Source organism: Bombus pascuorum, chromosome 13 (genome assembly GCF_905332965.1).
Source record: "Bombus pascuorum chromosome 13, iyBomPasc1.1, whole genome shotgun sequence".
NCBI lineage: Eukaryota > Metazoa > Arthropoda > Insecta > Hymenoptera > Apidae > Bombus > Bombus pascuorum.
In genome coordinates this window covers 6,651,566-6,674,595 of record NC_083500.1, presented here as the reverse complement: position 1 = coordinate 6,674,595, position 23,030 = coordinate 6,651,566, and the positions used below count along the sequence as shown (strand labels likewise).

The 23,030-nt window shown below is 36.9% G+C and overlaps 2 protein-coding genes across 2 annotated transcripts in view; one reads left to right on the top strand and one right to left on the bottom strand.

Moving 5' to 3' along the window:
- Positions 1–111: 111 nt before the first annotated feature.
- On the bottom strand, positions 112–1,733 carry LOC132913686 (28 kDa heat- and acid-stable phosphoprotein). The gene is made up of 5 exons (XM_060972193.1): positions 1,539–1,733; positions 1,289–1,386; positions 795–923; positions 595–725; positions 112–520 (listed from the first exon to the last, which is right to left on the bottom strand). Exons 1-5 carry the CDS (start codon positions 1,546–1,548, stop codon positions 304–306), a joined length of 585 nt encoding a protein of 194 aa, XP_060828176.1. The 5' UTR covers positions 1,549–1,733; the 3' UTR covers positions 112–303.
- A 1,887-nt stretch (positions 1,734–3,620) lies between these two features.
- The window catches only part of LOC132913661 (ADP-ribosylation factor-like protein 4C), a 53,090-nt gene continuing 33,680 nt past the window's right edge, over positions 3,621–23,030 (top strand). The window contains exon 1 of the mRNA XM_060972156.1: positions 3,621–3,964. The gene's annotated coding sequence lies outside the window, so the exon portion shown is untranslated. The remainder of the gene's footprint in view (positions 3,965–23,030) is intronic.

Sequence of the window (23,030 nt, the reverse complement as noted above, 5' to 3'; positions counted from 1 at the left end):
TGCAGATTGCAAGTAAACATAATGTTTTATTGATTATTTTGTTGAATTGTCAATTTAGTAAAATAAAATTATATGTCAGGTGGGAGATATTGAATAATAATACAGGTATAGTTTAGTTATTGTAATAATTATATTTATGTATAATTAAACAAGGATATTTTCATCAAACGCATTCTGTAAATGCGCGAATTGATCCATTTAATTAGTATCAATATGAAAGTAGATTTTTTAACTGTTCATTATTGTTAATGTAATAGTAGTTGTGACATCAAATATATTTTAATTGACTCAAGTTAAAACGTTCTAGGATTTTTTGCCAAGAGCTTTTTGCCTAAGTTCCGTTTTCCTCTGAAGAGCGAGTTCTTTTTGTTTCTTTTCAGCTTCTCGTTTTTTAGCCGCTTCCTCCCGTTGTTGTTTAACTATAGCTAATCGTGCTAGATCCGCACGTGCTTCTTCCGTTTTACCTGCCGCGTGTAATTTCTGATAGTTTGCATATGCTCTCTGTCTTTCTAGTTGTTCCCTAAAAAAGACGAGAAAAATGAGTTCTCCAATCTTTACACGTTACGAATTTCTGTATATTTCATTGATTTTTACCGTTCTCTACGAGATAAATCTGGTTTCGCTGTGTCTAAAGATTGATTTAATTGAGATAATTTTTTTGCTTTCTTTTGTACCCTATTTGGATTTTCAACTTGAATTAAATTTTCTACACCCTTTGTCTTTCCCTGCAAATTAAAAGAAGAAAGGAAAATTATCATTTATCGATTATTATAAATCTCTATCGATTAATTTACCTCAGTTTCTGATTCTGATTCTGATTCGCTGTTGGTATCTGACCCCGAGGAACTATTATTTTTTACTGAATCACCGTGTGCTTTGGGTTCATCTTCCTCATCACTTGAACTATCCTTCCCTTTGTTCTTCTAAAAAAAACAATATCATTATAACTTTTAAATATGAAGGGTTTCGTTTACATTAATGAATTTTTATTTATCAGCCCCCTAAGTAAAATTTATGTAACATTTTTCGAAAGAACAAATGCAAGTGGAAAGAACAGATGAAACAAATCATCTAAGGATCTATCCATCGTTTTTGAGTCTTAAGAATTTTCTGAAGCTTTGTGCCCGGTTCTCTCAAACGGTTGCACTAACATGGAGTATCATGCTCCATGAAAAATCTCAGTAATGATGCGCACAATTACGCTCAACCGTCAAAGGATAATTCGACCTTACGTACTTAATAATAATATCTAAGTCGTCGTGCTGTTGGTTAACTTAAAAATACTGACTCTCCACTGGAGCTTTTTTTCCTCCTGGCGTCGTTGCTCCTCCAGTTCCTCGGGGTTAGTGAAGTGACGACTCCGGCCTTTGTAACTAACATATTTACCTAAAGGAAAACCGTCTTTTTAGATCCAAATTCGTTCGTCGAGGTCATAATATACGAAATTGCGTTTTTCTTGCCAAGAAATGTGGTGGGGAAGAAATGATGATAACTGTGTGTGTCGAGTGTGAAATAAATAATAATTTGTCCGTGCTTACCGCGTGGCATTTTCTCGAACCAATTGATCACGTCAATTTAATGATTATTGTACGGAAATTTGAAGGAAAATAACTTTTCTCCGCTGTGAGAGAGAGGAATTACGTTTAATGCCAGATTAATACTGCACTGCTGCTTATTTGGTCGTCAACCACGAGCTCTAGCGGCATGAACTATTGCATAGAATATTTGCCTGCATGATTGGTAACCTGCATGGTTGGCAACCTGCATGGTTCGTAGGTTTATTGAAACAATTCAAGGGCAGAAATAAAAAATTTTTATTTTACAATTTTTGTATGTTACAGATATGTTGATAAATTGATTTTTACATCGTAGCAACACGTAAACTCGATTAAATATTTAATGACTTGGTTAGAATTGAATACTCGTCTCTACGTACGAATGTAAGTTTCATAGTTATTTATTCGTTTACTATAAATATTAATGTTTATATTTCAATGTCATTCCGATTACAATTTTCAATTTAAAATATGTAAATTTGATTATATAATTTTCGCGAAACAATAATTAGCGTGCTGTAAACTTGAACTCTATCGTGGTTTCTGCTCTTGAACAACGTAGTTCATGCTTTAATGACTAATATATGCATGCAACATGTTAACGTATCAATTGCCAGATAACTTGAGCAAACTAAATTTATTTTCTCAAGAATCTTATAAAATTATTCAGTTTATCTTGTTTTTCATATTCCAGCTAATTTCATTTTTTAATAAGAATTATAGATAGTAAAGTTATCATGAGAGACACGTTTTTCAAACTAATCTCATTTCGCGGTATAAAATAACATGTGTTCATAGGGTATTTATGAATTTTTTAGTTTGTTTACAAACACGAAATCGTGAAGTAATTGGATGCATCTGACACGGTTGTATTGAGTGCCAATTGGCTAATAATCGATCAGTATTGAGTAGCAAGTGCAAGTCACTCCGTGCATGAAATTTCTCGTCAAAACACCTAACGTAGAATTTATCATGCATCTGTCTGCAATTCCAACTTACAGGTAGTGAAATTTTTTATTTTCAATTTAACCGTTTCTATTGCTATAGAAATTTAATTCCTTATTTAAAAAATGTTATAGTTATAATTACAGTTAATTATTTAGTATCAGATCATTATTGAAATTTGAACCGAAACGTTTGTTGGATTTTTACCATTGAATTTAAATTGTAAAATTCTGATTATTATTATTTTGAATTATGGGATATGCATTTCTTTTTTGCGTGTTTTTCTTTAAATTGGAAAACAAAATATGATTATTGAGTAAAAAATGTTGAGAATATCAGGGCTTAAGTCTCACTACGACAAGAATAGTCTCGTAGAAGCGTAAGAAATTATTTAACGACTGGTACTGGTGATTCACACTGTTCTTTTTTCTCTCGTTTATCATGTTATGCGTAAGTGGCGGTTGCTTGTTCGTGCTTGGTTACTATTGGCCACGTTCTTTTAGTCTTCAATTTATATTATTTAAGAACAATTGACTTGGTCGGCCGGTTGCTTTTTAGGGGGACCAATCTGAGAGTTCCGACCGTCCATAATATTAAAAGAGTCATATATATAATACTTTATGTAACTTGCAATAAATTTCTGTCCCAGTATAAATTGTTCATTCTATTCATAGTTATTCATAGAATGATATTTTAGTCGTAGAATATAATATTGGTATCGCATAATTTTAGAGATTCGAATTGTTACAAATACCAATTATTTTGTATTAAATTTTCCTTACTATTTTTAAAAGATTGTTATTTTGTTGATTAGAATATTTATGGGTTGTTGGATAATATTATAAGATAAAAGCCATTCTTTAAATAAATATTAATCAATGAAGCAACAATCTTTCATGAAATAACAATGAAAATCTTATTAAAATTCCTTTTGCGATGTTTATAAAGTTTCCAATAATATTTCAAGATTAAATCAACTTTTTAAATAAATATTAATTGCTTTGTTTTGATCCAAATAGCGTTCGAACGAAAGCGCTTTTATTGACGGTCCAATATGGCGGGCTTTTGTATCCTGCTGCCATCTAACGGCGCTTTCCGAAAGTAGATTACGATTCGAAAAGGAAGCAGCCAGTCTGTTTCGGGTATTTGGACTGGTCGGATGTATACAGATCGTGCTCTTAAATGTTAGCCGGTGACTGACTGTTTTGATGTGCTCTAATGTCATTCACTTGAACAAGTCGTGAAATCGAACTCTATTTGTTCGCGAGTGCTCGCTGTTCTATAATCGTGGAATACATCATTCGAACTTCTGTCGCTTTCGAAACCGATAATTCGATTGCTCTTTCGAGATTCGCGAGAAGTGTGTCAAAGTCGATGTAACGTGTTTCTGTGCGTCCATAGTCAACCGTAGCTGTAAGTGTCTCCGGGCTTCGGATACGATTCCCATATTCCAATAAAAAATGGTAAGTCACCGAAAGTATCATTTCATAATATTGACGTTACAAATTATGTAATCGCGAGGAAAGTAACTCGATAGAGAAAATCATTATGATTGTCGTTGTGATTATATCTTCGTCAGTATTGTCAAAATATTTGGGTGTCGATAAAATCTCGATTAACCACTTGCCTTGTGGTATGGAATTAGTAAAGCATTTTTGAGATATTTAAGACTTCAAAAATCTACAGAATGCATATAACATGCAAAAATATAATGTATAAATGTATAGAATATTCAAAGTAGATCAATTATTATGATATTTAGTAGATAAGACAAATGTTTATTCAGATTTCATTTCTTTAATTAAAAAATCAAAGAAATATAATATCGTATTCGTTATGTTATTCGTTATGTGGAATGAAGTTAAATATAATAAATTTAATTTTAATCCTAACTTTAATTCAACATTACAAGATTATTGAATGGATTACTGAATACGAATTACGTAAATACAATATTTCAATGTTTCGTCTTAGACGATATATGGATGGACCAATCACACGATATATTGTCTAAAAAGGACCAATTACAACGACAGCAGATTCTATTTGTACATATGTAGGTATTAAAGTAATATTTCAGTTCAACAAGGACCAATCACGAGATATATTGTTTGAGAAGAACCAATCACATTGTTCGAAAGATATTTTACTGGTATTAAAAAATTCAATTTTGATTTTAACTTTACTTCAAAATTAAAAGATTATAAATTAGTTAACTAGTTAGTTATAGTTTATCCTTTACCTCCAGTTTACGAATCATTGATATAAATTACGTATAACATATATGTAAATGTTTCACATTAGATCGAAGAAGTAAATAGCTAACGTTGACGTATATGGTTAGGGAAAAATTGATAAGGCAAGAGGTTAATTCGATCGAATCGTCGCAGAGCTCGTATGGCGTGTGAATGAATCTTGGACGGAGCTGTGCATCGATGATGACAGCTTCGTAGAGTAGTCAAGGTTATTTCATTTCTCTCACTGTGCCTTATGAATGGATACCTGTTCTCTTTGCCCTTTAATAACCGTAAAAAATCCTAGAAATACCATCAGATGGTATACTCGATGGAAAATCTCACGTATACACACTTTTATACTAATCTAAACGTTATTTTATGGGCATCCCTATAAATCAAGCAGCCTCGTAGATGGAATATTCCATAATTGAGAATTTGAAATGAATGTAAGTGACGAACGAAGACTGATTTTTTAAATTGAAGAGGATATAAACTTTATGACGGATAGAGACACAAGTGTCAGAACAATTTATCCTATTTTATCTTATATCTTTCCATTTACAATATTATGAACTATTGCTCTTACCAATATTATATTTAAGATTAAATGTTCCATTGTGACTACAGAAAGTATCGCACGTAACCTTATTTAAGCACTTTTTGTATCACCTCCTTTCCATGTATCAATTTCATAGTATTAAATTTTTGTAGTTATATGCAAGTACTACTAAATGATATGAAACTTGATATGCCAAGATATACATATAATATAACAAGGTATATTATAATAATACAACGGTGTAAAAGTAGCCTTTGCAGCCACTGTATTTCTCAATTTTATCGAACACGCTATTAAACCTATAATACATACATCATATACTCAAATACTATGTTTTTCCAAGTATTTTACGCAAGATCGCGTCGAAAATACAAATTCTCAAAAACTAATAACTCTGTACAACGACAGTTCAGTTTGTAAGCAGTAAGAGCATCCCCTGGCGTATTTACGGGAGAGATGCACTTACGTGGATACTTTTAACATTCGGTTGGAGTCATTGCCACGCTTTATAAATATTCAACCGTTCTATAAACGCGACGGGTAAGCGTCGTATCACGTGCACCGCTTCTCGTCGCGTTTTCTTACCACCGACACATATGATGCATTCTCGTCGTCGATACGGCGTTTCCTCTCGCGCCAGTGCGTGTCTCGCCACCGCTACGATGTTTTGATCGTTGCGTTGCATCTGCATACGCGTCGCACTAATTGCTTCACGTTCCTGCCTGCCCTTAATTGTTCTCATAAATGTAACGAGCGCATCGTCTCCGTGTTACGGTGACGAATGGTCAGTTTCACGATATACTGAATATCTTATGAGCACCGGTATCGCACATTGGTCTTATTTCATTGCTTATGAAATTATATATACTATGCTCGAGAATGTTTAACATTACAAGAGACGCAAATGGCGTCACGCTTGTTTCTTTGCATTTTAAATTAGAATATTAAAATATCGTTGCGTAGATCAGAATATCCTTAACATTTGCTGCCTTGTTAATTTTCTATGTTTCAGGTCACAGTTTCTTTAGCTGTTTACGAAATTCGTATACGAACAGGATTATTTATGCAGCGTTAAATCGACAATTTTCCAAAATGTACAGTTTATTTATCGTAAAATCATAGAACGGTAATTTCAATAGTTTATCTTGCAGGCATTTGATTTGGAGAAAGGCTTGCCACCAAATCATCGTAGAAATGCGATCAATTTTGCAGCAGGGGTTCACCATTGTAATGGAAGATCATACGTCTCTGGGAAAATTGGTATCATCCGTAAGCAATTCTCCTTTTCTTCTTCTTGAAACGTGCTGGCTCTCGAATCCTCACAATTTCTTACGTGTGCTCGCTTCTTGAAAATTCCAGGTTCCCAATTCTTCGTTTCCCAGCGATCGATTTCATGAAATTCCTCAAGGTTTATTTCACAAGAAGAGATTCAAGCCTCTAATGACAAAGCGGTTAATGGAAAGACACGATTGTGTTAAGAATTTCATCCTGACGAAACACGCAGTGATCTCGTCGGAAATAAATATATTATATGCTCGTCGGTTCGGCATTATCGGCTAAGGCAAGACACGGGCACGAGGGCTCGTGCAAGTCTTTTCATTCAGAAGTAATGGATTTCCAATAATTTACGCTCACAACTAAAACCACCAGTCAAAGAGTATCGCATACATGCACGAGCACAGGGTTAAGAGTCGGGTAGCTCGGACATTTTTTCTTTTTTCTACCTCGACGATATTGAAGGCTCGTGGATTGACGGATGACGCGTTAAACGTTAACTTTGATCCCTTTATCGTCCAAGGGTTTTTGCTTTATTCCTCGTATCCTTAATTTATGCTCAGTTTATGCTCCATTCTCTGTCATATCATCAATACCTCGGAATTAGAATTTTTCATCCAAACTTTGAAGCGTAAGAGAAAGAAAAAGTTATTTGCGTTATCCGCTAAGTAGCTTCTTAACATCAGTTTGGTTACTCTTACGGGACAGACTTGTAGAAGATTTTATACTTATTTAGAATTTCCTCCACTGTTTGTGTCGAAGTTATTCTCTTCACAAGTTCCTCCTCCGTTATGTACTGAATCATACTACATCGATTATTCTCGTAATGTTAGCGCGATATCAATTTATATAGAGTTGTATGTAACGTTATATACGCAAGATGCGTTGAAAATGATGTTCATGGTGGTAGATCCGTTGTACCCACGATTGGAATTTTTCCAGAACGGAGATAAGTACAGGAAACAGTGTGTAAAATCTGCATTTATGTGGAGAATACGTTTGTCAATTTATGAGTACGTACAACAATATTTGAAAGTAGAGATTTTTCTACTAAAGTCGAACTTTACATTCAGTTTCCTTAAATCACAAACTTTGCCACTTGGCCATTAATCTCTGCGAAGCTTCTCCGACTCGTTAATCACAATAATCGTTCTATACCAAAAATTCATCCCATACCAAAGAATCATTTTTCTTTGTTTCAATCTTTCCCGCGCTGAATCAATCTTTCTCTCTCTAGTTCGTACGAAACAACCATTTCTTCCCATCTCGAATTCGCAGTCCAAAGATTTTTCCACTCTCCCGTTAAACTCTCCGAAGTTCCTCCGATTTTCATTCATCGTAATCGTTTAACGCGAAAATTTCGTTCCTCCTCTTTTCGATTTTATCTCAAGCGGTCGTGCTCCTTCTTGCATCCAACGTACGTCGAACACTCGTTCCTCTCTCTCGATTCTACACCAAAGAATCGTTCTTCGTCTCGACCTTCCATCAAACATCCGTTACTTGTCAAACGTATGAAAAACCTTGTAACGAAAAAAAGGTGGAAGAAGAAACGAGCGAGTGGCAAAAACACGGAGGGACGTAACGGGCTCGGAAGATCGCGCGTGAAATCACTTTCGTTGTGAAAATCGGTTCGCTCGCGCATCGATGGCGCGATTATAATCGGCACGTGCAGCTAGTAACGGCATTCCTGGTTGCCGTTCCCTCGCGAAAGCGGCTTGTTTCGACGCTCCGTCCCGAGAAGTAGGCGAATCCGACTCGTGTTCAACACGAGTCGCTCGATTTCATCTGGAAAATAGACGACGACCAAATGCAGAAGGTAGTGTTTTCACAGCTGCGACGATGCATTCTATGTTTCGCCGCTTTATGATCGTTTGTTTCTGTTGAACAATCTCGACACGACGACGTTAGCACGTGACGAGGTACTCGCGAACGCCACCGGTATTTCATTTCCGTCTCTATTTTCGAGAAATATTCTGCGTATCGTTGATATTAATGAAAATAACGTGTTACGTTTTGTTGATCAGATTCATCTTGTAATTATACAAAATTAAATAATTATTTCATAAAGTAGCAATAAGGTGATTATAAATGACTCGTATTATCGCCTTCTGATGAAACTAGCATAAGACTAAAATTATGTTCATGCTTCTGCTCGTTACTGTACTTTTTCTATTCCACTTTCGTGAAAATACTCGGAAAATCGTGGGTATTGATGGTGTTTGGATAATCAACGAATTCATCGTGGATTCTTCGGAGATCGAAATCGAAGTTGAGATTCAGATCTTCCACGTAACAGAAGGATACGAGTTTCGGACGAGTTTTATTTACAGACAAATTATATAGCGAAGGTCGTAGGAAATGTGAAATTAATCACCATGGTTCTACGCTTCATAACGCAGCTAATTATTTTCTTTAATACATTATCGATTCTCATTTTCAATTGCTGCAGATAGTCCTCTTAAAATGGAGAAATGTTTTCTTCCTTTTTACGTACGAAAAGTTCGACTTTCCACTTGGAAAAATAGATTTTTACCTGATCACTGGCTGACTCTAAGTTATCCATTTCCTGGAACAGTAGTCGAACGAATAATTTCCAACATTCGTCACGCTCGAAAGTGCAGGTAGCGATCCCAGGGATTGGTTTTTCGTTTATGAGGGAGAGAGACGTTGAATGTAAATCGACGATAAATCGTGCGGAGGGTAACCATCGCGGAATACGATGCCGATGTGCTAGATTAGATTAGCTGCGATAAGACTGTGGGTTATTTATTTCGAAGCAGCCTTTCTCGAAACTCTCCACGAGCAAAACGACATGCATATTCAAACAAGTGCTCAGAGTTTCTCACTCGACTGCTTCTTTGTCGAGTTAATTTAATTACACCGTGTATCGATGTATTTCGTTACCGGTCACGTTACCGATTGTGATAGCAATCCTGCGATTCCATTTAAAGTTCGTCGCGTAGATTATTGCGAAAACTAGTTCTTAACTGCTTTGCATCTATGGCTCTTCAGGACGATATATTTCGCATTTTCTTGGTTGAAACACAAGCTTGGTAGACTTTATTCAGGACAGCTGAACTTCCATATTTTAAAATTCAACTCTGAACTTTGTTTGGAGAATACATCGGTCCATTTGTTGATCGCTCTACGTTATACATTGATCAGTCAGCTGTTGCGACCTCTTTGAAAAGCGTGTAGCTAAAACGCGTGGCGAAAAGTAAGCGATGACGAGTATACTCGTCAAAGACAGAGTGTGCGTGACTGTTATAATAATGGAATCGAGTCGTCACGAAACGACTGTTTTATTTTGTAACTTCACGCAATTCCTTTGTGACGAGTATACTCGTCAGAAACAGCTGACTGGTTAAAGGCCAATAACGTTTCGTCGATAAAACGCGAATTTGTACAACGCTAAACGTAAGTTTAGTATTCTTAAAATAAAATCCTATTTACTGTTCTCTTGAATAAGATAGCAAGCAGTTGTACATATTGAAGAATTAAACACGTGAATGTACATTTAGAGGCCAAATTTCAACTTTCTGAACAGTGGAGAGATAAATAACGAAGTAAGTGTTGTATATTTTCCGAGTCGTCTTAGTTAGCGAGTGATTGTTTAATTATTATTTGAGAACCCCGCATGGGTTAAGGTCAGGGCAAGTGTGAAGAAAGTGAAGAAAGTGAGTTGTCTTTGACGCGAGGGTGAGAACCAAGAGGGTGCTCAAAGGTTTATTTAGCTCTCTGCTACGAGTGTTAGTTTTTTGTTGTTTGAGATAAATCTAGGGATACTCTCCCTCTTCCGAAATCTTCTCTTTTTTGCTTCTTAGATATACCATTCCTATTTTAGAATTTTCTTCCGGACTCTGAGATTCTTACTTTGGGAATTTCTACTATGAAATTTTATTTCTACGGTATTTTTCTCTTGGAATGTATATACACAAGTAAAGCGTTTAGTAATATTTTGTTTTCGTAGGATTTTTACAACACGAGCGAAGACGAAAAGAACGAGAGACCAAGAAGGAGGAACGTTCTTTTGCCTGATAAAACAGATTTGTGAAATCATGGCACGTACTTTTTCTCTTTTTCGTTGGTCGACTAGATTTCTGCGAGCAATTGAGCATAATCGAGTGACCAATTAAAGCCAGGATTCTTTTTGTGAGGGAATTTAAAGCGACACGACTACGTCGTTCCGTTAAACAAATAGGACAATCAAAGGAACACCCTTTAGATTGCAGGGAAACGATGCGAATGAGTCGAATAATTCAATAAAAGAGGGTCCCTGCCTGTGGATGTCGTGGACCGAAGATCATCCTGAAAATCAGACAGTCAAATCGCAGAGTTTACTTTCTGAAGTATCATTAGCTTCGAACGAAAGTTGATCTTGACATTAATTTGTAGATAGATAGAAGGTAATTAAGAAAATTCTCACGGAATTTATGTAATAAGTTGATGATCGCTTAAAATTGCAAGAATCCATGTCGAAAATTGTATATATACCTTGTAAAATTTTCATCAAGGAATACTACGAGCTAATATTCTTGCAAGTCTCAGAATATCGTGAAACATTGTTCGAAAAATATCGGAAGGTAACATTTTTCCAAGCCTTAGATATTGCAAAGTATTCACCAAAGTCACCAGATAAAACAACGAACTAGAGAGTTTTCGTTTAACCAGTTGGCTGTCTCTGACGAGTATACTCGTCACGAAGAAATGGCAATAGTCCGTGTTACGACGAGTATACTCGTCATCGCTTACTTTTTACAAATTCTAGGCACGCGCTTTTCAAAGTTTTCAAACAGGTCGCAACAGCTAACTGGTTAGTAGTTTCATAAATTCTTATGAAAGAGAAGATGCAAGAAGGAAACGTTTGGGCTATTTCAATTCTTTTCATTATTTACTCAAAGATTATTGGTAGAAACTTACCAAACACGTTCTCCTCGTCGTCATAGATCTTTCACTATAGATAGCAGTTTTATAAAACGGTCTAACGAATAAAGCTTTAAGAAACAAGATAAACGGCGGTATTTTCACGGAACTCGAAGAACATAATAAGCTTCGCTTCCACAAAGAATATTATCAGAAATCGTTTTGTGGATAGTTCTGCAACGATCGAACCCCTTTCTGGTCGCGGCACAGCGAACGAGGAGCGGAAAGGGAGAGGCGGATTATTCGCTGGCTCGGCGTCTCCGCTTGCATGGTCGACAGAACCCAGTGCGGAGTTGCGATTCTCGATTACGAACTCTCGTTGACCGGGTAAAGAGTTTCCAGACTGCTTTTCCTCCGTAAACACGACCGCCATCCGGCCATCGATCCACTGCAAGTTTCATGATTCGCGCGTTTCTTGATCACCACCGTACTCGTTCGATTCTTGGAATTTCAAATTGCTAAATCCGAATGACTGTAAGTACGTCTAACTTGTGTATAAGATATTCCTCGGAATCGATGATATCTGTCCGCGTATTTATGGTTTTCGAAGCGTGCCGAATGTGTACTTTCGCATGTACAGAAATATACAGAAACGTAGAACAAGGAACAAAGCACGACGAAAGAGACTGCGTCATCTACGAATCGAAGAGGCTCTCGCGTGTGCAGCATGATCGATCTTTGCAAACGTATCGCATCGACTTGCAATTGCGGACTATCCGAGCGTGTTAGCGCGAGTAAAGCGATTTTTCTACTTTCCACGGTTGTTCGTACTTTGAATCTCAGCGAAGAAGTTTCAGCTCTGCCCCGAAGAAGCGAATTGTAACGTTGACGAAACACGTTGGCGCAAAAGTGCAACGCGTAACACGATTGAATGAAACCAAGTTGCTTCCGCGTCGATAAGACGAATTTAGCACGACTTCTGTTGATTTATACGTCGATCCAGATTGGTTAAACACGTACGAAGGTCTCTTGTCGTGTTCCGGAACAAGTGATAAATTTGTTTGATCAGTTTATCAGCCCCGAGGAAGATTTTCAGACGGTGGAAGGTGGAGAACGTGGCTCGAGGCACGTCTTACTTACACGATGCTCTATTTACGGAGAACGTCTCGACGTTATGTTAATCAGAAAAATAATTTATGCGAAGACAAACACGTGCGACTTTACATGAGAAAATTTCTTATCTTCAGGATCCTCGTCGAATAACCAAGTATACACATATATGTAGAAAATCATGGGTGAAATTTCATTTTCGAGCGCACCGATATTTCTGATCTTTATCCACTTAGCTGTTTTCGACGAGTATACTCGTCACGAAGGAATGGCGATATTCTATGTTACGACGCCATGCGTAAAAACTAGTTACAATTTGCTGTTTAAGTTGGAATTTTAGTGGGAACTAAAATATATTCGTAAATTTTAAGATGTTTTAAATATTTGAGTATCACTATAACTGAATAATCGAATACTAATTTTATCGCACGGAGATCATTATTTCGAAACTTTCGCGTATCGAAACTTGTACATGGAAACGAAGTTTCACCAAAATCATTCGAGTCAAGGAAGATGGAACACAGAAGAGCGTCAGTTGGAGCGTATACAGATACTTGCAGCGTTTATTCCAATTTTCACGGCGCGAATGTATAGGAAATCAATATTTTCAGGCGACGAGCTGCGTTACGACAGCACCGATGCAGCCAGCAATAAACGCAATCTGATCAGATAATTGCTCGAGCTTATTCAGTGGGCGTTTCAGGCTATTTGAGGCTGATTCTTTCGTCAATAAAGATCATCAGCCGGAAGACGTTATTCACGGTCGTTCCTTCTTCGTTGGTCCTGTGAATGCTCATCGGAAAAAAGAAGATGCTCGTGAGACGAGGCAGCTCGAGGAACGAGTTTAACTTCACGCTTCTAATCGAGAACAAAGTCGACGATGACAGAGTGTTGCGAAAGGAAGAGCGTTAAAAAGATGGTACGATAGTGTCAGGATGTGGAAGGATTCGGATACCATTTGTTTAGACTGTTCGGTCTCCTAGAAACGACCACGTCCTCGTCGATGTGCCGTTGTAAGGACGGGGGCTGGTTGGCACGCATGCGCCCCTTTGCCAGTCGATAACACCACCGATACGACATAGCAGCACCGAGGCAACCAACCGCGTTGCCAGCTGCAACATTGACACAGCGATCCACTTTGCTAATCTCGGTGTCATCCTGTTAACTCTTGGCCAACGACCACTTCGATATGCTTAGAAACAGCTGCGGCCTCTCTCTCTCTCTCTCTCTCTCTCTCTCTTTCTCTGGATTTATGAGCTACTTAGGAACCTTTGACTAGTAGCGGTGGCTCAAGATTTGTCCTCCTACAGTTCTTTTTCTTCTTTTGTTTTTTAACTATTTGATAGTTAGAGGAGATTTAAAACAGGAGCGTGTTTTGGAGCCTTTAGTTCGCAAGGATGACTTAGGAATAACTTAGGAATCTTTGTTTGATAACGGTGGTTCCGGATTCTTCCTACTATAATTTTCATTTAACCCTTTGACTGTTAACTGTTCGATAGTTAGGCGAGTTTTAGGCAGAGGCGCATTTTGAAACGTCTGTTGGGATAACTCAGGAATCTTTGGTTGAGAGCGGTGGTTCGAGATTTTTCTTGCTACTATTTTCTCTTAATTGTTTGATAATTAGGCGAGTTTTACACAGAGGCGTATTTTGGAATTTTTACTTTGTAGGGACAACAGAGGTTTCGATATCTTTCTTCAACTATTTGATATTTTAGTTAATGTAACCTTCGGTAGAGATGCATTTTGGTGTCTTTCATTGGTAGGGGTGGCTTCTTGTCTCAGTTGAACTTGTTTTAACCGTATATTCGATGTTAGGCAGATCTTTAAATAGCGCTGCTATTTTGGAATCTTTGGTTGATAAAGTGAGAATTGGTGACTGAGGGTTGGTCTTGGGGGGATGATGGAGAATCGATGACTAAGGGTTCAGTTTCGTTTCGCTATTTGGCCCTTGGGATAATTTTAGGCAGGCGTAGTATTTTGGAATCTTTAGGAGCTAAGGGTGGCTGAGAATTCGTTTTGCCACAGTTTCTTTCAATAGTTTGATGTTTAAGGAAATCTTAAATAAGACTGGTATCTTGGAATCTTCGGTTACTAGTTTACTTTTTCAGCTATTTATATTTCTTTCTTTCTTTTTTGTTTTGTTCTAACGTATCTTGAAGTTACATCTGAAGTTCCATCGACAAAGAATCAGAATATCAAACTCCTACACAGTAAAGGAATGTTTCCCTTTAGACATTTTTCTCTAACATGTGCATTCGATAAATTATCCATGCAAAGGATTCTAATTCGGGTGAAGCTTATTCGGTTGAAGCGTAGTGCCGTGCACATTTCAGGGACACTGTCAGGCGCCAGTGGTGCAATTTCCCCGTGAGTCGATCAGAATTGCTCGAATTAGACCGGCGGTGTCGTCGAACTTTGAACACACTGAATCACAGGAAACGCCGCCGTTTTTAACTTTACCAATCCGGCTCAAAGCGTTTTTCAGAGTTCCACGGTTGCTTTATATTTCAAAATTCTCACTCGGTCGTTGACTTTGTTCTAACAGAAGTAAATTATATTAGTGCGATGAAAGTGGTATAAATATAAATAGTTGTCGCATATTTTTATCCCTTATTTTTATAGCATCATAGTTTTAGAATCCATCGAACAATAAGAATATTCTCAATGAAATAAAAATAAAATTGTAGATCTCTCCTGTCAAATTCTTGTGCAAGAGAAATATCGGAATTAATGAAAAATTGCACAAAATGCACATAATATTGGAAAATGCTTCTCTGCTTCTCCGACTATGTTTTCAAAGAAACAAGTTTGCATAAAAAATTCGCGAACTAATAATCAATTTCAGTCTTCATAATTAATATTAATATTAATAAAGAGAATACTACAGGAAAAAATTACTAAACAAATTTGAGTGTTCTAATGCTTCGGTAAGGCGGTGCGAATGTTTCGAGCGCGTGAAATGTGAGGAAAATAAATTAACACGTCGTACATAGTATACTTTCGTTCGACAAGTTGGATTAACCAGTTAGCTGTTGCGAGCTGTTTGAAAAGTGTGTACGTAAAATACGTCGCAACAAGTAAGGGATGACGAGTATACTCGTCAAACACAGAGTAAGTGAGAAATGACTGTTCTATCTTTTAATTTTATTACTGCAATTTACTGCAATTGCTAAATTGCAATTCAAACAGCAAATTGTAACTACTTTTCACGCATGACGTAAGATAGAATATTGCCATTTCTTTGTGACGAGTATACTCGTCGAAAACAACTAACTGGTTAAGTAGGTCGAGCAAGATCGATTTTTGATCGGAAATAAGCGTTTCTAGCGGATGAAGGATTACGACGAGAGTCGAGTTTTGGATGGCCTCGTCAAACAGGCACCTGTTTCGTTTCTGACATATCCGAAACGAGGTGGAAATCGGGCTAACGGTCCTTTCGGAGAAAGGACAACTCGTTTCTCTCGTTCGTTACCTAGATTAAGCTTAACAAGGTAAACGCCGATACACGGCGTGTGATCGAGCCACGTGTGCCTAAAATTTACCGCCGGGAGGACCCTTTCTCTTCTTCGAGATTTATTAAACGCCTTCGACGAGACCTCGTCGGGCGTCGTCTTCATCCTCTCGACCATTCCCTTTCACAAATCGCTGTGCTATTAGTAGTCTCCGGGTATTTATGTAATTTCACAATGTTACGAGATTAATCGAAGAGTCATTGTAAAAAACGCTGTAATCGCCAAAAAATTGAAAAATCATAATTTTCTTATTGGGAAATGTTTTACGTGGCAATGAGAATGCTATAATACAGAATTTAAATGTAATTTCCCTTTCTAAATAGTTATTAATCAGTTAGCTGTCTTTGACGAGCATACTCGTCACGAGGAAGTGGCAATATTTTGTGTTACGACGAGCCCTGTCAATAGTGAAATTAAAAACTAAAACAGTCGTTTCATTGTAATTTAACTCTATGTTATAACAGCCATGCATACCCTGTGTTTGACGAGTATACTCATCATCGCTTGCTTTTTGCGACATGTTTTACGTACACACTTTTCAGAGAACTGCAGCTAACTGGTTAATAACGTTGGAAAATAGTGTTACAGTGTCGTCTTTGCAGAGAAAAGTATAGGTGCGAATAAACGTTAGTTAATCGTTTCTTGGCTTTTGTCTGTGCCATCTGTCTAAACGAATGAAACATCGAGTTTTCTTTACAACTAAGAGGCGGCATACGCAGACTCTTCTACGGATACACTTTCCTTTTTCACGAATTTGGACTACGTTAATACGTAAGGTTCCTTTTCCCCTCTGAAAAACTTGTTTCTTACTGGCGCTTACAGCGCTCTCCACAAACACTCTTCAGTTCAAGGATTTCCTTAATATTACTAAATATTATTATGATAACTTTATCTTTGGTTACTTTTCTATATTTTCGAATATTGTATACATTTCGCGTGTTCCGTTCATTTGACCGATTATTTGGAAAATTATTTTCCAAATAAGATATTAATCGGTGAAAATCGAATATCTAGACGTTTTCATGTCTTCGTTGATAAAACGACAGGAACAAAGAAAGAAAGAGGCTATTGCAGATAAAAAAGATGGGAAGTAGAAGAAACGCAAAGAAGTTCAGTATCAAGAGGAAATCATTCGGATATAAGAAATTTTCTAACGCGATAGCTTCTATAATTTACACATCGCCATTGATCGAACTTTCAGTTTAAAGGATTAGTCCAAAAATATCTAAAGAGAAATTGTACTATTCTTCAACGAAGGAACGTGATACTTTTCACCAAGAACCATGGTATCTTTCGCTAAGAATCGCAACAATTATTCTCGATTAGGACGAGTGGAACGTAGAAGATTAAAAAAGGTATAATCACATTGGATCTCACGATAAAGACTTATACGGAGCAACAGATTGCGAGACAACGGTGTCCTTTGCATATGTACAGTCGCTATTGCATTGATTGCCTGCGTTGACAATTCATCTGCTGGCAAGCTTAATTCGTTATTAGCATTTCTTGCCGGTGAATTGAGCTCGTTAAGCTCTTCTATACGCTAAAGGTAACCTCTAACGACTAACAATGGCTCCCCTCTTTACTTCTTATTTAGAGCTCCGTGTTTTTCCATTACACCATATTAACATTCAAGTAGGTACTGGGTAGATTATAGTTAGGCTTTGTCCTGTTTATGCGGGACATTGATAAGGAAACGCGGGTAAAGGAAGATTGAGATCATTGGTGCATTGTTTTAACGTGATATCGGCTTACCAGACAATAATAAAGATAAAATTTAAGAATCATTAAAATTGAGGGAGTCGTATCGAGGTTTTTATTAATACAAAGTTTCATTGATTTTTTGCAAATTTTTTTCTATAAAATCACATTAAATTGCTGGCACATTTTATATTAAAACCGGTCAAAAGCAATTAAAATTAAAGGTCACTTATTTTAGAATGCGCCATAAATTCATAGACAATTGACAAACATGAAATTTGAATATAAAATCTATGCCTTTCACTCGTATCAATTATTTTATTAATTTTCGCCGATTGTTACTTTTTTTATAATAGCAAATTGTTGTTTTCTCCGTTTAGGAATCATTAAGATTGAAAATTCTGGAAATTTATACATTTTCCTCATCTTTTTGATACTTCCTCTATGATAGGAAACTATCGTACATTGGTCTCCTGTTTAATCTCATTAAGGATCGATAAAGTTGAGAATCTTAGAAATAAAATTTTCAGTTAATATTGTATCGAGATTTTTATTCCTTTTCTCCGATTTTTTAATTTTTTACAAAAACAAATTATTGTATTATTGTTAATAATTTTTAAGACGAAAAATCCTTCGAATCTCATTAATTTTCTCCATTATCTGCATAGTTTTTCTACATCAAACATCCATGGTATTTTCATTCCTCTTTAAAGTTTCATTAACCAGTTTGCTGTTGCAACAACCTCTTTGAACAATGTGTACCTAAAATATGTCGCAGGGGACAAAGGAGAGAGCAATTACTTTGTTTAAATATGTACAGTTTTTTTATAACAATTATTTATATCTTTTTATTTGTTCGTTTTATTTCGTCTTAGCCTCAAAATATTCAAAACATTTGAAAATTTACGAACATATTTCAGTTTCTAATAAAATTGCAGTTTAAACAGCAAATTGTGATTACCTTTTACGCACGACGAGTATACTCGTCGTAACACGAAATGTCGCTATTTCTTCATGACTAGTATACTCGTCAAAAACAGCTAACTAGTTAAAGATCTATAAAACTGAGAAACCTGCAAATAAAACGTTGATTCGCAGTCGTATCGAGAATTCTTGTCAAATTTCTCCCATTTCCGAGTACCTGTTTGATAAGAACAAATTACAGTATCCTGGTTTCTTCCTGTATAACGTTAGGTAACAAGTGGAGAATAGATCCGGAACAGAGCTCGTAGAAAACACATAGGATGAATGACCGCGTGTCACGTGTGAATTTTTCAGCAAGTGTAACCACGTATACGCATCAATAAACTGATACAGGGGAAGAAGTGAAAGCGAGGTAACGCGTTGGAAACGAGACTCCTTTATTATATAAACCCGGCGTCGAACGATAAATCGCGATTGTTGATTCGAACAGCAGGGATTCACAGTCACGATGGATTTTGAAACTGAGATGTATGTATTCGGTGTCTTCGTTCTTCGATCGATTCAACTTGCTCGAAAAATATTTCCATCGGCTTTCACGACTTTGTCCGACACTCGTCCGCAAACGGCTGAACGTGAAACTTTTCAAGCTAATTCGCGAGTTTTACGATCGATAATAAATTCTTCGTTTTGTCTTCTTTCTCTTTTTTGGGAAAGAAATTGCCAATGGACTTATGGGTGAAACTTTGCGGTTCGAAAAAACGTATTTCATTCGGTTAATAAAGAAAGAGCAAGCCTCTATACAGTACAGGCTAATGAAGTTGTAAACCGAGGTGTAAAAAGAGGAGTAAAATCTGTCTCGATTTCTTTTGGTTACATTAATTTGAATAGAAATTTCCGACTAATAAGAAGTTTATGGATGTTTCTATACGTTGTCGTTCCATCATAAATAAAGTTCTATCCGAAAGTAAAATTGTAAAATTCAATCCTTGAGAAAAAAGAAAAAAAAGAGGAAAGAAAGAATACTTAATGTGAATATCACAAAATCCTCCCACGTAACGTTCGCCACGAGGAAAAACACATAATCTCAGTTGTCAGTTGGAGCAATAAAACGAGCAAAAGTTAACAATTATCCCAGCAGGAAATAGTAAAGCATCTTGGTGTATATTTAGACAGGCTATGGAAAATGTATACTGTCGAAAAGAGAGAACATTTGGACGCAAAATACCAAGAGATCTTTGGTATCTGATCGGCCCAAAATACCAATTGTCAAACATAAACAAATTATGAATATACAAGACAATACGAAAGCCAATTTGGCCACACGCCAACCAACCATGCGCCACAGCCTCTGGCTCTAACTTAAAAATTATAGGAAGATGGCAAGACAAAAAGCTAAGAGCCATTACGAATGTAGATTGTATATTCCGAACCGCTAAATCAACAAGAAAACCGGCATTCCGACAGTAAGGGAAGTAATCATCCAATTTAGCAAAGGGTACCAATCGCGACTACACACTCGTCTCGACAGTCTTGCAGCGAATCTCCTGGACACATCCGATCAACGCAAGCTAATGACAAAATGAATGACAACGTGGTACACCAGTGTGAGTGTATTCACTTTCATCGAGGCGTATATAAACTGCCATAAATAAACAAATAAAAAAAGAAATAAATAAATCTTATAAATAAAAAATCGGACGAATACCTTAGGCTCGATCGTAGCCTTTGATATTTGGAGAGCCTGGAGAAATTTGTAATAAAGCGAATAATTTTTACACGCAATTGATCGACGATCGATGAACAATTAACTTTTCAGTTATCGTGTGCGTCACGTTTAAACATGTTAAATCGTGTTAACACAGCTTGGAGAAACACGCGTTTAGAAGCGACGTACGTGCTCCCGTCAACGATTCTTGAACCGTGACGCATCTGACAAAACAGGAGGCAGCATTCCTTGGAATTCGGCTTTCAAAGTTTGGAAGTATATTTTTGAAATGTTTTACCTTTGATTCACGTGGAAGATATTTTCTCGATTTTTCTTCTTAACTGGTTACGCGAGAAACTCCCCTTAAGAAAAGGAAAGAGGAGAGCGCTTAAGGACGATTACAGCGGATTTAACAATTTTCTGGAACGTTTGGAATTTCCTGGACTAAAACCAGGCAACAATATCGGACACGGTCCCATTGATAAGCCGATCACTCAATTGATAAGGAAGAGCAGCCGACCCGCTTTCCTCAGACGTGTTCGTGTTAGAAGCGATACGTCTTCGGCTCGTGGCCCATTTACCCAGTTCATTATGCGCATGGATGCGTGAAAAGCTGAGCCGAGCGATTTCACGTAATTTTCTCGCGTTGGACAGCATCCGCGTCGAAGAATAAAACCTCCATAACTTCAACAGTTGCATACGACGAGCTGCATGCCCAACAGCGTTATTAATAATAATGGACGTCGTTAGGAAACTGCACGGGACTGGTGGATTCTTAAATTAAAGCCCCGCTGTAGTTCAGAGTATGCGCGATGGTTATACTCCGGAGAACGAGATTCCTGGGTGCGTTTGATAAATCGTGCAAAATTAAACAGTTAGATAAATTGTTTGGTCTTTCTCTATTTTCAAGATCTTAATAGGTTTTGTTATCTGTGTGTACAGTGATCCGTCTCAGTATTTGAATACTACATGTGGAAAAGTTTTACGAGCTTATTACAGCTGGTTGGCTATTATTACAGTTATTAGTCTTGCGTGCTATAGAAAATATTTTGAGATTCGATTAGCAGTGTAAACGAGACTGTCATAGTTATGGCGATGGAAATTCCAAACGAATTTTAAACATCTGCAAATATATATTATAGAAGTTACAAGATGCTTAGCGCAAGCGTGTATTTATTAAAAGATTGATAAGCTACATCGATAATCTCGGCGAAAAATGCAAAGTCACAGACCACTAGCCGTGAAATTAAACGTGGAAGATAATTTTCGTTATAATTCCTATTATGGTTTGAACAAATTCGCGCTGAATTCGAAATGAAAAGTCCACCTTCAGCTAAAATTTAATTGAAAACTAACAAAAACCAGTGGGAATCGGATCATTTCTTCGACAAAGAAATTCCAAGAGAATCAAACATTATCTCCTTAATAAACATCTTCTCTATTAACCGAACTGAAATCTTTCCTATCAACCGTTTTTTCACCGAATTCGATATTTTCTTATTATTTCGTACAAATTTCGAATAAATAATCATTTACCAATCTCGAAAACGAACCTTCTTAAGGATCCAACGTGATTTAAATATTGCAGCCGCTTCGTCTCGTTGCTGCAAATCCTTCGGCCGCTATGGATATAGTTCAGGCAAGGTATTTATAGTTTCCTACAGTAGTCTGGATAGCTAGAAACTTAGAAGTGTGAAAAAAGAGTTCTTCGACGGGTTTAATTGGCGAAGATCGGTGATCCTTGAAGTAACGATCATCTGGTCTCCGCGATCTTCAAGGCTGTACCTTCTTTTTCTCCGTGTATTTGTACGCAAGAGTAAGTTTACGGGCCGACAGGTCTGTTACATCAGTGTAACGGTATGTTATCGAGCATCATCCCGGTTCACTGCGTCATGAGTTCTCCGGGTGAACAACTTGTACTGCTACAGAACTCCACTGTGATCCTCCACTTTTTTCCCCTTCTGGTATTAATTTCAACCGAGTCGATCGTTTTTATCCGCGGGAGATGATGGAACAGCGACACGATAGGTGGCGGGCTTCCAATTGCTGAAATCGTAGTTTTGTTGTACAGTCGTGCTGCAACGTGTTCATGGTTGAATCGTGAAAGAATAAATTCTGGTTGGATACGCGATAGTTTAGAAATTTAAGCACGAAATATTTCTTCGTCGATTTAAATTTACATTTTCATACGAGTATACTTTGATCTTGGCTCAAGTTCGAATATTTCTTAGACTTATCATCGACTCAATGATAGCTTTAAATTCGAGTTTCGCTTTAAACTTAACTTCACACTTATTCTCTATTTAATCTTAGACTTCTTTTGACCAAACCTTTCATCTAAATTAACTTGGTTTAACTTCATTGAACGTAACGAGTTGAACGTGTTGAACTTTGTTCCGGATCTATACTTTTCATTTAGTTTTAGATTTATTCTTACTTGTCTTTGACTTGATTTTGACGACTCGTCGTTTCGGTTGATTATGAACTTCTTTAACTTAAATTTGAACTTATCATTGACTTAACTTTAAACTTGCCGTTAATTTAATCTGAGATTCAGTCTCCACCAATTCAACTTCACATTCTTTTTTCATTTATCATCGATCTTGGACGTACTTTTGAAAGAACTTCAAACTTGCGCTCATC